The sequence below is a fragment of the Mesocricetus auratus genome, unplaced genomic scaffold (genome assembly GCF_017639785.1).
Source record: "Mesocricetus auratus isolate SY011 unplaced genomic scaffold, BCM_Maur_2.0 Super-Scaffold_100010, whole genome shotgun sequence".
NCBI classification, from domain to species: domain Eukaryota; kingdom Metazoa; phylum Chordata; class Mammalia; order Rodentia; family Cricetidae; genus Mesocricetus; species Mesocricetus auratus.
In genome coordinates this window covers 7,372,217-7,385,709 of record NW_024429194.1, presented here as the reverse complement: position 1 = coordinate 7,385,709, position 13,493 = coordinate 7,372,217, and the positions used below count along the sequence as shown (strand labels likewise).

General features: G+C 39.5%; 1 protein-coding gene across 4 annotated transcripts in view; it reads right to left on the bottom strand.

The window, feature by feature from the left end:
• The window catches only part of Tmem232 (transmembrane protein 232), a 239,260-nt gene that overhangs the window by 104,018 nt on the left and 121,749 nt on the right, over positions 1–13,493 (bottom strand). For all 4 annotated transcript variants that reach the window (XM_021231245.2, XM_040752937.1, XM_040752938.1 and 1 more), the window contains one exon: positions 2,933–3,183. In XM_021231245.2, the coding sequence (XP_021086904.1) occupies positions 2,933–3,183 (251 nt within the window). The remainder of the gene's footprint in view (positions 1–2,932; positions 3,184–13,493) is intronic.

Sequence of the window (13,493 nt, the reverse complement as noted above, 5' to 3'; positions counted from 1 at the left end):
GCCTTTCCAGCCCTGAGGCTTCACTTCCCTTCCCCCACCTCCACTCATATCTTGTAATATCTTGTATTTTGGTTTTGTTTCCATCGAAGTGCTAATTTACATTTTATTTGTATTTTCACCCAACTGTTGCTCAAAAGTACGTTAATTCCCAAACTTTTAGAAATTTCAAAATTTGTTGTTTTGGAGGTTGGGAGGGAACTTGGCAATTTTTTAAGCTTTTTAGATTTTTTTCAAAGATTATTTTTGACCTAATCTGATTAACACAGATATAACGATATTCGATGCTATATATGGAAAACAATATATTTATTTCCCAGAGAGAGAGAGTCGCACAGACCAGGAGTTAGAAGCCTGCCTGGCTTCCAGGAGAAAAAAAAAAGGGGGAGGTCCTTTTCCTTTCACTTCCTTTTATCTCTACCTGTGCTAATTTACTTGTCCCCGCCCTGATGGGCAGATAGCTTTGTGGGGTCCTACACACAGAAAAGTTTCTATGACACTTGAAAAGAAACTAAATTATACTATTGTTGGGTACAGTGTATCTGTTGGACATATCTGATCTAGTATTATTCAAACCCAGTTTTTTGATATTGATCTATCAGACTCTTATGCCTACTGCTGAATGCTATTGAAATATCTATTACTATTATTTTTCTGTCATTTTCTGTCATCAGGTTCATCAATGTTGTCTTCATATATTTATAACTAATATCGAGTGCATATGCATTTATAAAATCTAGATTTTTCTCATGGATTGGTCCTTTTAGTATTACACATTTTGCTTCGTGTGACAGTTTGCTACCTAATAGCTATTCTGTTAGGTAGATGATAGATAGATACAAAGATAGATAGATAGATATGATAAATAGATGTACATATAGATAGGTGATTGATAGATAGATAGATATAGATAGAAGATAGTTAGATAGATAGAGATGATAGATAGATAGATAGATAGATAGATAGATAGATAGATGTACATATAGATAGATGGTAGATAGATAGACGTAGATATAGATGATAGATATAGATAGATGATCCATAGATAGATAGATAGATAGATAGATAGATAGATAGATAGATAGATGGACGATAGATCTACCTATAGACAGATGGGTCTGCCTATAGGTAGATAGATGATAAACAGATAAGTAGATACCTTTATTAATGCTGATTTCTTGCATCTCAGGTCCTTTTCTATCCCATCCACACTACTTAAATAAGCAGACCAAACATATTTTTACAAACAAAACTAATCAGTGGGAAAAAATAGAGTCTTAAAGCCAGCGTCACAAGTAATGTGAAAACAAAGAACAATTCTGAGTAGGAATAAGGAGAAAGAAAGGCCCACATTCAGGATGTTAATCAATTTACAGAGATATGCTGACACTACAGCATGTAAGGGAAAGGAAAGGAAATTAAAGCATAAAAACCAAGAAGGAAAACTCAACCCTTTGTACTTGATAAAACTGTGTAGCTAGAAAGCCACTCTCTAAAGGAATTACTAAGAGTCTCTGCCAATCAGTCTACACAACATCACAGCCTGGAACACATGAGGAACAACTATAGAGGCTAAATATGGAGAAAATGTTATATTAAAAACTGCACAGATGAAATATTTAGCAATGAACTTATCCAGAGAAATATATATGTAAGTTCAAATATTACTAAAGATCACAAAAGAGTGCCATTTTCAATCCATAATCCTATGTGCATTCAGGTACTTCCTTTTTGTAGAGGCAACTCTGTATTTTTTTAAATATTCAGTAGACATTAAAAAATCAGTAATGTTTTAGTCAAGTAATAAATTAAGATAAATACTTAAGAAAAGTCATTTGCAGTAATGGGAATAAAATGCATAATTAAATCTAAATTTATAGATACATTATCAGCAGCAATTTAGACCAGCTAAACTTATTCACTGTGTTCAGATCAGGACACATAGGGAAATGACTCAAAATAAAGCCTATCAAGAATAATTTCCAAAACATGGAGAAGAGACAGCAGGTATGATGTTTAAATAACCAGCTGTGTCAGGTATCAAAGTTCAAAGTTCGATCTAACAATTATCAGGCTTCCACAAATACCCTGCTCAACTAAAACATCAAAGAAACTGTTAAAAAATTTATACGTATGAGTTCTGTGTGACATTGTCAAAATTAATAGTAAAAATATGTAATATAATGTATTCTTTCAATGAGCTGGGCTGAAGAATAAATAAACTCTTCCTCTCTCGAATAAAGCTTTACAGGAGTTTAACAATGTAAATCATAGCCCATCGTATAAATCCACAATGAGATTCTTCGTGTTTTTTTCAGTACACCAGAAGAGGAGTAGAGAAAATATCTAAGGTACATTTATCATAAGTAGCTTGAGACCCTGAAGATACCTCTCATTGAAGACATGGCAAATACATATGGAAAATCGTTTCCCTATATCAATGTATCCCAGTTCTTCCCTTTCCCAAGACATTGGGAGTAGATTTAAAAGACGTCTGCAAGTGTTTAAAGCATAACCCATAATTATTATCCTTATACTTACAACTTCTCAGATGAATGTTGTTGAAGACTATTAGACCACCTGTATTTAATGCACATTCAACATATACACATATACATCCAAATATGTCTAAAATAGAAGCCTTAAGTCTTTTGAACACTGGGTGTGTTCTCGTTTTTTTACTTGTATTCTTCCTACACAAGAATCACATTGACAGGGTTTGGCATCATGGGCCACTATCTATTGCAAACAGAGGAGATCACTCCTGAGAAGGCTGCAGTTTTCTCAAGAAGAGCCTCCTGGAGGATGAGACCCTCAGGACGCGGCTGCCCCGGGAACTGAGAAGGAGAAGCCGAGTTAGGAAAGATTCCACCTGACCACAGGTTCTCTAACAGTGAGCTGCCGCTGAGGTGGTAACACAGCACGGTTCACTTACTTTACACAAAAGCGAAGGACTCTCTTGCGGGCGGGCGCCTGTGTCTGGGCTGTGTGTTTCCTTGGCCGACCGACCTCTGCGGGCCTCTTTGAGGACAGCACTCGGGCAGCGTCCAGGGAGGGGAAGAAGAGCTTGGAGAGTGTGCTGGCGACTCTCCACCCGACGTACTTCGAGAAAACTTCTTCTCCGAGGTTTGGTACAACTTTTGTGCTGTACCTAGTGAACGGGTCAACTGGCTCGTTTAATTCAGCCTGGTGAAAGGAAAGAGCGGGGGAGGGTCGATGGAAGAAAACTCTCAGCTAGTTAATAAAAGATGAGGTGCGCCCATTTTCTGTTTCTCTCTCCTCTCCTCTCTCTCTCTCTCTCTCTCTCTCTCTCTCTCTCTCTCTCTCTCTCTCTCTCTCTCTCTCTCTCTCTCTCTCTCTCTCTCTCTCTCTCTCTCTCTCTCTCTCTTCTCTCTCCCCCTCCCCCTCCCCTCTCTCTCCCTCCCCCTCCCCCTCCCCCCTCTCTCTCAGGGCCAGGGAAGGGTAAGGGTTCTTGACACAAACACTGACTATCTGACCATGACCTGAGTTTGACCCTCAAGACTCTTGGACTTCTACTACGGGTTGTCCTCCGACCTCCACAGACAGACCTTTGCGCGGGCACACACAGCGTGTGCAACACACACACACACATATACACAAATAAATAAAGGTAATTAAAACTTTGTAAAAATAACCTTTGCAGTAAAAAGGTTTCCCCCGAATTAAAAAAAAAAAGGAACAAAGCAATGTTCAGTTAAAAAAAAAAAAGAACACTTGTGTTCACAGTTAGGTAATTTTTTAAGGTAATGATAAAATTAACATTTTAAATATAATACACTTAACGTACAAGAGTTCCAAAAACACAAGTGCATGAAGTGCTGTATACTTTATTATGCGATATTTTCTTTACTCTGCTTATGCCTTAAACCCCCATTAAAGAGAACAGAACGCTTCTATGGAATGGATTTTTAAATCAAAAGAAATGTAGGAACAAGAGCTTTCCATTTAACTACAATTGAAAATATCCTAGGATTTTTATTCATTGTTTTTTATTACTTTACGGACATACAAAACATGAAAAGTACTCTGCTGGCTAGATTCATGTCAACTTGACACAAACTGTTGTCATCTGAGAGGAGGGAGCCTCAATTAACAAACGCCTTCATAACATAACGGCTGTGGGCAAGCCTGTAGAGCATTTTCTTAATTAGTGATTGATGGGGGAGGGCCCAGCCCATCGTGGGCTGGTGGTCCTGGGTAGAAAGCATGTCGAGACGAGGAGGAAGTCAGTGAGCAGCACCCCCCATGACCTCCACATCTCTCCTGACTCACAGATCCTGCCCTGCTTGAGTTCCTGTCCTGCATATTTTTCATTGCTTTGATTTTGCATCATGATTTGTGTTTATGTGGCCGGGTATACAAATGTTACCAGTTATCCTGTCTTCATTGTAAGAAACACTAAGACATCAAAAGGTAATTGGTAAAGGCACAAAGCACAAAATTCAAAAAAGCTAAATCTGACTAATATCTAATAACCAACCCCTAGCATATTGACATACTTAAGAATATTCACTTAATAAATATATCATTTTGTGTCAACCATTATGCTAGCCTATGAAACTACATTAATAACAGCAAACCCTGCCTGTATTCTCATTATACAGGTAAACATAATAATAATCTAATAATTTTGAGATACTTCTGTTTTGCCATTGTTGATAGGGAAGCATTGAACTGGCGAGTTGGTGACCACACAATGTAATGTAGACAACTGTTTGGCAATAAAAAGATATCCATTTGTATCATTTCTAGAGATTTCTGCTAAGAAAATGATTAAAAATGATAAAATAATAATAAAAAAGCTCACCGGGCAGTGGTGGTGCACGCCTTTAATCTCAGCACTCGGGAGGCAGAGGCAGGCAGATCTCTGTGAGTTCAAGGCCGGGCTAGACAGACAGCCTCCAAAACAATACAGAGAAACCCTGTCTTGTAAAACCAAAAATAATAATAATAATAATGATAAAAAAAGCTCCTGTCCTGACTCCTTCAGTGATGAACAGCGATGTTGAAGTATAAGCAGAATAAACCCTTTCCTCCTCAACTTGCTATTTTGGTCCTGGAGTTTCATCAAAGCAACAGAAACCCTCACTAAGACAACGATGCATATTAATCAGGTACCATGTTGTATTTCAAAGCTTACAGATCCTAATTAGTGGCACATGCCAAAGGCAGGGCAGAAAAGTTCCAAAGCATTTTACAAACTCTATTCAAATTGAGATACTGTTTAGATACTAAGACTGACTACTATAAACACTTTTTAAATGTCCAAGAGGCTCATTTTCTTTGGCTTGACTCGGTGATAGCAAAGGGAGATTTTAGTAGAATTTCACATGTTGCATTTTACAGGTGTTCACGATATAAGTCGGGTGCACTTTATCTTTATTAATTACAGTTTAAGTTTTACTGAGCAGTTTTGTTCCCCGCACAGCTCTTTACCACCACTTGGAGTTCATTTTAGAGGCCCGAGCATCTGCTTTAACATTTATAGGAGTAGTTGGAGCTGAGCATGAGGACAGAGTTTTGACCCCCCAGGATCCAAGCAAAAAAATAATAACAATAACCTTCCCTTTGTAATGAACTGCGGTGAACCCAGAGATTCCTGGATGCTCAGTTGTGGGCAATACATGACAGTTGGGAGCTCAGCTCTAAAAATGGCCATTTGAACCATCCTCCTGAAGGCTTGGGAAAGCCAGGGAAAGGATCCACAAACTACTCCGTACTTGGCGTGACACAACCATCCCAATAATGGCCTTTTCACAGTTTTGGCTGCCTGCACTACACCTACACAAGACTGGGCATGTCATTACTCGGTGATGGATGGGGAGTTGTCGGGGATAGGAGGGAAATAGGCGTGTGAGTGACTGAGAACAACCTAGATGTATTATGTACATACATGAAATTGCCAAAGAAAACTTCTACAAAATAATGTTTTAAAGTTTAAGTTTGAAAACTCCCACGCAAGTCTATCATTCAAATGAACTACTATGAACATACTGAATTGCTGATCTAAGATTTTATTTCATGTATGTGTGAACATAAATATGCTTTATGTGTCTAAAAAAAGCACATGAAATCTTGATTGTAAGGGAGGAGTAACCTCAGAAGATCTTCTTAGGCCATGGTGAATACAGTTGATAACTGTGTCATATTTTCTTTAAAACTGCTGAGAGGAGACTCATGTTAACCACGTGAGGCATGCTAGTTGGCTTGATCTAGTTATTCCGCAGTATAGATAAATTTCAATGAACTGTATTGCACGTAAAAGTATATACAATTCCACCAACTAAAAAATGAAATTAAATGTAAATGGCATCATCAGAGTAGGGAAACTTATTGTGCTGTTTCAGAAAAAAAAGACTTTTTCAATAACTCTCATTGAAATATATCCACTTTTAAAGCATTTAAGTTCAAGTATGTCTAGATGCTGTGACCAGTACACTGTTATGTTCAGATCACTACAGCTGAGCTGAATCAACTGTCTACTAACGGGAAATCCTGGACGGAGGATCCAGTCTGAGACAAGAGGCCAAACTGTCTGACAGGATAGCTGTCTCGATGTGTCACAAGAGAGTCCACACAGTCGTTGCATCTAGCTTGAATTCTGGACACTCTGTCCACCAGAGGCTGGGCCTCCCTGCTGCAAAGAGCCCAAAATTCATCTTTGGGAGACCATTTTTCTTAGACGGACCCATGCTAAAAAAGAGCACCAACAGTGATGTTCAGGACATTATTTATTACTTTGGAATCAAAGGCTTCCTCTGTAAGATGCCAGTCACACCTGGACTGTGTCTTCAACTTAGCACCTGTATTAATTCTCATTAGAAAAGACACTTTAAAGGAAGTATATAGTAACATACATTGTAGCACACATGTAAGCCTTTACTGTGATAAGTGAATAAAAGAATAAACAAGTATCAAGACAGCAAAAACAATGTCTTCTTATAACATCATGTGTGGAAAAACACATTTATAACGATATTCGAAGCTATATAGGGAAAACAATATATTTATTTACCAGAGAGAGAGGGAGAGAGAGAGAGAGAGAGAGAGAGAGAGAGAGAGAGAGAGAGAGAGAGAGAGAGAGAGTCGCACAGACCAGGAGTTAGAAGCCTGGCTGGCTTCCAGGAGAAAAAGGAAGCCCCTTTTCCTTTCACTTCCTTTTATCTCTACCTTGACCCCTGTTGGGCGGATAGCTTTGTGGGGTTCACTCCTACACACATTGTTATGGAAGGCTGCATTACTCTAGCCCTATAGTTTTGATGCTGTTTCCATCATGTCTCATTTGAATGTTCCTCATTTTTTTCTTTTTTTAATTTATTTTTATGTAAATTACAAACAAGCCTGTTTCACATGTCAATCCCAGCTCCCCTCCTCCTCCACCCCTCACTAACTCCCCTCCCCAAAGTGTGAGGCCTTCCATGGGGGATCCCCAAAGTCTGTTATATCATCTGGGGCAGGACCTAGGCCCTCCCCCATGTGTCCAGGCTGAGAGAGCATCCTTCCATGTGGAATGGGCTTCCAAAGTTCATTCGTATGCCAGGGATAAATACTGATCTACTACCAGAGGCCCTGTAGATTGCCTAGGCCTCCTCACTGACATCCATGTTCAGAGGGTATGGATGAGTCCCATGCTGGCCTCCCTGTCATCAGTCTGGGGTCCATAAGCAGCCCCTTGTTAAGGTCAGCTGTCTCTGTGGGTTTCACCAGCCCGGTCTTGACCCCTTTGCCCATCACTCCTCCCTCTCTATCACTGGATTCCAAGAGTTCAGTTCAGTGTTTAGCTGTAGATGTCTGCCTCTGATTCCATCAGCCACTGGATGAAGGCTCTAGGATGGCATATAAGGTAGTCATCAATCTCATTATCAGGGAGCAGCATTTAAGGTAACCTCTCCACTATTGCTTAGATTGCCAGTTGATGTCATCCTTGTAGATCTCTGGAAATATCCCTAGTGCCAGATCTCAAACCTATAATGGCTCCTTCTATTTTGGTATCTCTCATCCTGCTCTCCTCTATTCTTCGCCCGACTCAACCTTCATGCTCCCCCATTTCCTCCTCTCCATTCCTCTTCTCCCCCTCTCTTTTTCCCAGCTCCCTCTCCCCTCGCCCCATGCTCCCAATCCACTCAAAAGATACTGTCCCCTTTCCCTTCTCCAGGATACCATGTATCTCTCTTAGGGTCCTCCCTGTTTTCCAGACTCTCTGGTAGTGGGATTGTAGGCTGGAAATCCCGTTTCATGTCTAAAATCCATATATAAGTAAGTATATATCATGTTTCTCTTTTTGTTACTGGGTTACTCAGGATGGTTTCTTCTAGTTCCATCCATTTGCCTGTGAATTTCAAGATTTCATTGTTTTTTGTTTTTCCCACTGAGTAGTACTCCACTGTGTAAATGTACCACATTTTCTCTATCCAATCTTCAATTGAGGGACATTTAGGTTGCTTCCTGGTTCTGACTATTACAAATGCTGCTATGAACATGGTTGAACAGACATCCTTGTTGTATGAGTGTGCCTCTTTTGGGTATATGCCTAAGAGTGGAATTGCTGGATCTTGTAGTAGACTGATTCCCATTTTCCTGAGGAATTGCCATACTGATTTCCAAAGTAGCTGTAGGAGTTGGCACTCCCACTAGCATTGGAGAAGTTGTTCCCCTTTCTCCACATCCTCTCCAGCGAAAACTGTCATTGGTGGTTTTTTTTTTTATTTTAGCCATTCTGACAGGAGTAAGATGGTATCTCAGAGTTGTTTTCATTTGCATTTCCTGGATGTCTAAGGATGTTGAGCACTTTCTTTAGTGTCTATCAGCCATTTTAGACTCCTCTATTGAGAATTCTATATTTAGTTCTGTACCCCATTTTTAATTGGATTATTTGGTGTTTTGGAGACTTGCTTCTTGAGTTCTTTGTAAATTTTAGATATCAGTCCTCTGTCAGATGTGGGGCTAGTGAATATATTTTCCCATTCTGTGGGCTGCCTTTTTGTCTTATTGACTGTGTCCTTTGCCTTACAAAAGCTTCTAAGTTTCAGGAGGTCCCATTTACTAACTGTAAATCTCAGTGTCTGTGCTACTGGTGTTATGTTCAGGAAACATTCTCCTGTACCAATTAGTTCAAGGGTACGTTCCACTTTTTCTTCTAAGAGGTTCAGTGTGGCTGGATTTATGTTGAGGTCTTTGATCCATTTGGACTTAAGTTTTGTGCATGGCAATAGACATGTATCTATCTGCAGTCTTCTACATGCCAGCCACCAGTTATGCCAGCACCATTTGTTGAAGATGCTTTCTTTTTTCCATTTTATAGTTTTAGCTTCTTTGGCAAAGATCAGGTGTTCATATGTGTATGGGTTAATACTAGGTGTTCAGTTTGATTCCATTGGTGAACCTGTCTATTTTTTGTGGCAATACCAAGCTGTTTTCAGGACTATAGCTCTATAATAGAGCTTGAAGTCAGGGATGGTGATGCCTCTGGAAGCTCCTTTATTGTACAGGGCTGTTTTGGCTATCCTGAGTCTTTCTTTTGTTTTTCCATACAAAGTTTGATTATTGTAAAGAATTGTGCTGGTATTCTGATGGAGATTGCATTGAATCTGTACATTGCTTTTGACAAGATTGCCATTTTTACTATGTTGATCCTACCTATCCAAGAGCATGGGAGATCTTTCCATTTTCTCGTATCTTCTTTAATTTCTTTCTTTAAAGATTCAAAGTTCTTGCTATACAGGTCTTTCACTTGAAAAAAATGAGGCACTCTTTACCTGGGAATCTACTGGCCACACCAGCCTGAAACTCTCCTTCCTGTCCTCCATTGCAATCCCCCACTGCTGTCCCTGGGCCTGGAGCAGACCATCGGCAGTGACCTTTCCTCTCTCTCTGGCTCCACGCTCTGGGAAATCCACAGACCCTCCCAGCAGACCTGACTTTCCTCCTTCCTGTGGCCCCCCTCAGCACTTTCTAGCTCACCCCCATTTCATTGTGTCAGCCCCTAATACCGAGAAATAGGTCCTACCAGGGATCCCCAGTGGCCACACCTCAGAAGCAAACCTCACCAACAGAACACAAGGGATGGTGGAGAGAATCTCAGTCACTGAAAACAAGACCAAGAAATGAGTACCTCCACCAAAGAAAATGCTAAGTGTAATAAAATCCTGGCACAAGCATTCAGGAACCCTGGCACACTGAGACAAGACAAGTCTAAGAATAACAGAAATAGACGAAGGAGAAGCTACCCAGAGCAAAGGCGCAGGAAACACTTTCAGTAAAACCGTGTCGGTCACGGGGCAAGAAGCACACAGAGGGTCAAACAGACGTGACCAGAAGAGAAATCCCACACAGCGCATGATAACCAGAAACTGGACTTACGGGACAAAGAAAGGTGACAAAAAGCCACATGGAGAAAAGACAAAACAACACATAAAGGCAGACAAATTAGAATAACACATGATTTTTCAAAGGACCTGTAAAAGGCAGAAGGGCCTAGACAGAAGTTCTTAAAAAAAAAAGCTCTAAGAGATCACAGATGACAGCCAAGACTACTATACCCAGCAAAATTTTCAATCACAATAGATGGAGAAGGTAAATCATTCCATGATTTAAAAAAAGAAAAACTTAAGAAGTAGCTACCTACCAATCCAACCATATAGAAAGTGCTAGAAGGAAAATTCCAACCTAAAGAGGTTAATCATATCCAAGAAAACACAAGGAATAAATGATCCTAGACCAGCAAATCAAAAACTGGGGAATGGAACCACACCTTAAGAACAAAATAAGAAGAATCGACAAACATTGTTCATTGATAACTCTCAGCATTAGTCATCTGAGTTCCATAGACTAACACTGGATACAAAGACAAGATTCACTCTTCTGATGCATTCAAGCAACACACCTTACCATCAAGATGTAACATCACCTCAGGGGAAGGGTGGGAAAAGATATTCCAAGAAAATAGGCCCAAAAAGCAAGCCAGTGTCACAATTTAAGACAAAAATGACAAAATAGACTTCAAACCAAAACTAATCAGAAGAGATTGGGAAAGTCACTACATACTCATCAAAGGAAAATTCCAAGAAGATACTGCAGTTCTAAGCATTTATGTACTAAATACAAGAGCAACAAAGTTCATAAAAGAAATACTACTAGAGTTTAAATCACATACTGACTCTCACACTGTGATACTAGGTGATTTCAATGACTTCCTCTTCAACAGACAAAAACTAAACAGAGAAATACTGGAGTTAAATAATGTCATAAGTCAAATGAACCTAGCAGATATTTACAGAACATTTCACTCAAACACTGAAGAATATGCCTTCTTCTCAGCACCTCATGGAACCTTCTCCAAAATTGATCACACAAAGCAAGTCTCAACAGATCCAAGAAAATTGAAATAACACCCTGCATCCTATCTGATCACCATCGATTAAAGCTGGATATCAACCACAGAAATGATGGAAAGCTTGGCACTGGAATCCCAGCCAACTACTCAATGATACCAAAATCCTGGATCTTGCAGGAGAAACTACAACACCTCCTTAGTGATCTCTAAGTACATTCTAAACATTTGTCTTTATAAACACAAACAAGAGCAGCCTTCACCCCTCATTAAGGAAACTTCTTTTTGTAACAGATGGTACCCTCTATAGGAAACCACAACCATACCAAACACAGGGTTGTGGAGTCCGGCCCCAGTAGATACATCTACAAAATACTCCCACACCTAAGCTTAGGGGACATTGCAGAAGATAGGGCAGAATGATTGTAAGAGCGAGAGGATCGGGAGGTATGCTGTGACATTTGTGTCTCCTAGTAACATCAGAAGCTAGATCCATAAACATGAGCTGAACAAGGACAACAGCAATAGTCATTCCAAAGTAGATGAGGAAAAGCCCACAGGGCCTCAGCCCCACACAAAGAACTAGAGGCAGCCAAGGAATGCTAAGATGCCAGAAACAGTCTCTCCCAAGGAAAGCACACCAACTGGTTATTCCTTACCAAATGGTCAGTCCTGAAAACACACATATGATTGACATTACTCAGACTGAGAAGGTTGTATCTAAGAACAGATATGCACGCAACAACAATTATTAAATAAAGCGGCAATGGATTTAAAAGAGAGTGAAGAGAGGTGTATGGGAGGAAAGGGCATGGAGAAATGTAGCAATTAAATTACGATCTCAAAAACAAAAAAATAAAAAAAATTTTAAGTTGTATTTCTGTACCATTCTTTCTGGAAATTGCCAGGAAAAAAATCAAAAAACACAGGCTCTACAGTTTGAAATAAGTGAAATTAGGTTTAGCTTTTCCATATTACCTGGGATCAGGAAATATAGCCTCTCTAGGTCTGTGGTTGAGTTTTGTTCCACCTTCCAGCTTTCAAGGGTTAAGTGAGAGTACCTGGATGGTAGTTCTGCTGGGCAATGTAAAACCCAACAAACCTCAGCTCCTTTCTTGGATGCCTAGAATCTGCTCCTACACCAAACTAGAAATACTTGGTCCAGCCTATGGCTTCTCAAAGCCAACAGTCCCTAGGTGACTTTTGCATTAGCAAGTTTATCAGATGAGAGCATACTTACATATATTTCTATAATCATAGCCTATATTCATCTTCCTTCTCATATGCTACAATCCAGATGTTTAAATGCCACATACGCACAAACTTAAGTCTTTAGTTCTTGTCCATATATCTACCAAAATATTAATAACCATCCCTGAAATTAAAGTCCTACTTGCTCCTGTTATTGGCTTGCCTGTGAGTCATTTCACAATCCCCAACTTTGACCAGTCTGTGAGCATTTACATTTTCACTGAAGGTTGCTGGTTTTTTTTTCTGTTTTTCAGTGATGTCTATACAGGGTTGTATTATTATTGGATTACTAACAATTCATATTTAGCTTTGTTTGGGAAAAATGACAATTTTTAGTGTCTATGTAACTTAGAATTAAAATTGTTAAGAGTGGAATTCCTGAGGATTAGTTATCCTACATACATATTCTAACCACAGGCAAGAACAGATGTTTGCCCTTTGATTTTGTAGTGGGAATAAAGATGGGGAAGCCAGCATTAATGCAGGCAGGTAGGGAGATAAGTCAGCAATGCAGAAATTCTCCCAGGGAAATAGAATATACTATCCAAAAGGAGAAGAAAAGGGGAACGCTCTCCAGAGTCCCGAATTTTGAATCAATAATTAAGGAAATGTAGAAAACACAACTAACTCAGATTGCTAGTGACAGGAGATGTCTCTGCATTTTCTTAAGTAGTATCAGAACTGACATTATTTTACTTGCTTTGGTGACCTTTTTGCAAGTTTAAGCACCTAATTGTTACTTTCTATAGGAATTCTAATACCACAAAGGAGAGTAGCATGAGTAAGTAATTCTTGGTCATTAAAATTCTGGTCATGAAGGCATCATTTGTCATCACCTTGGGGACTTTTAAAACGCAGAATCTGAGTCTTTGCCCTCGTGGGGACATTAAAGTTT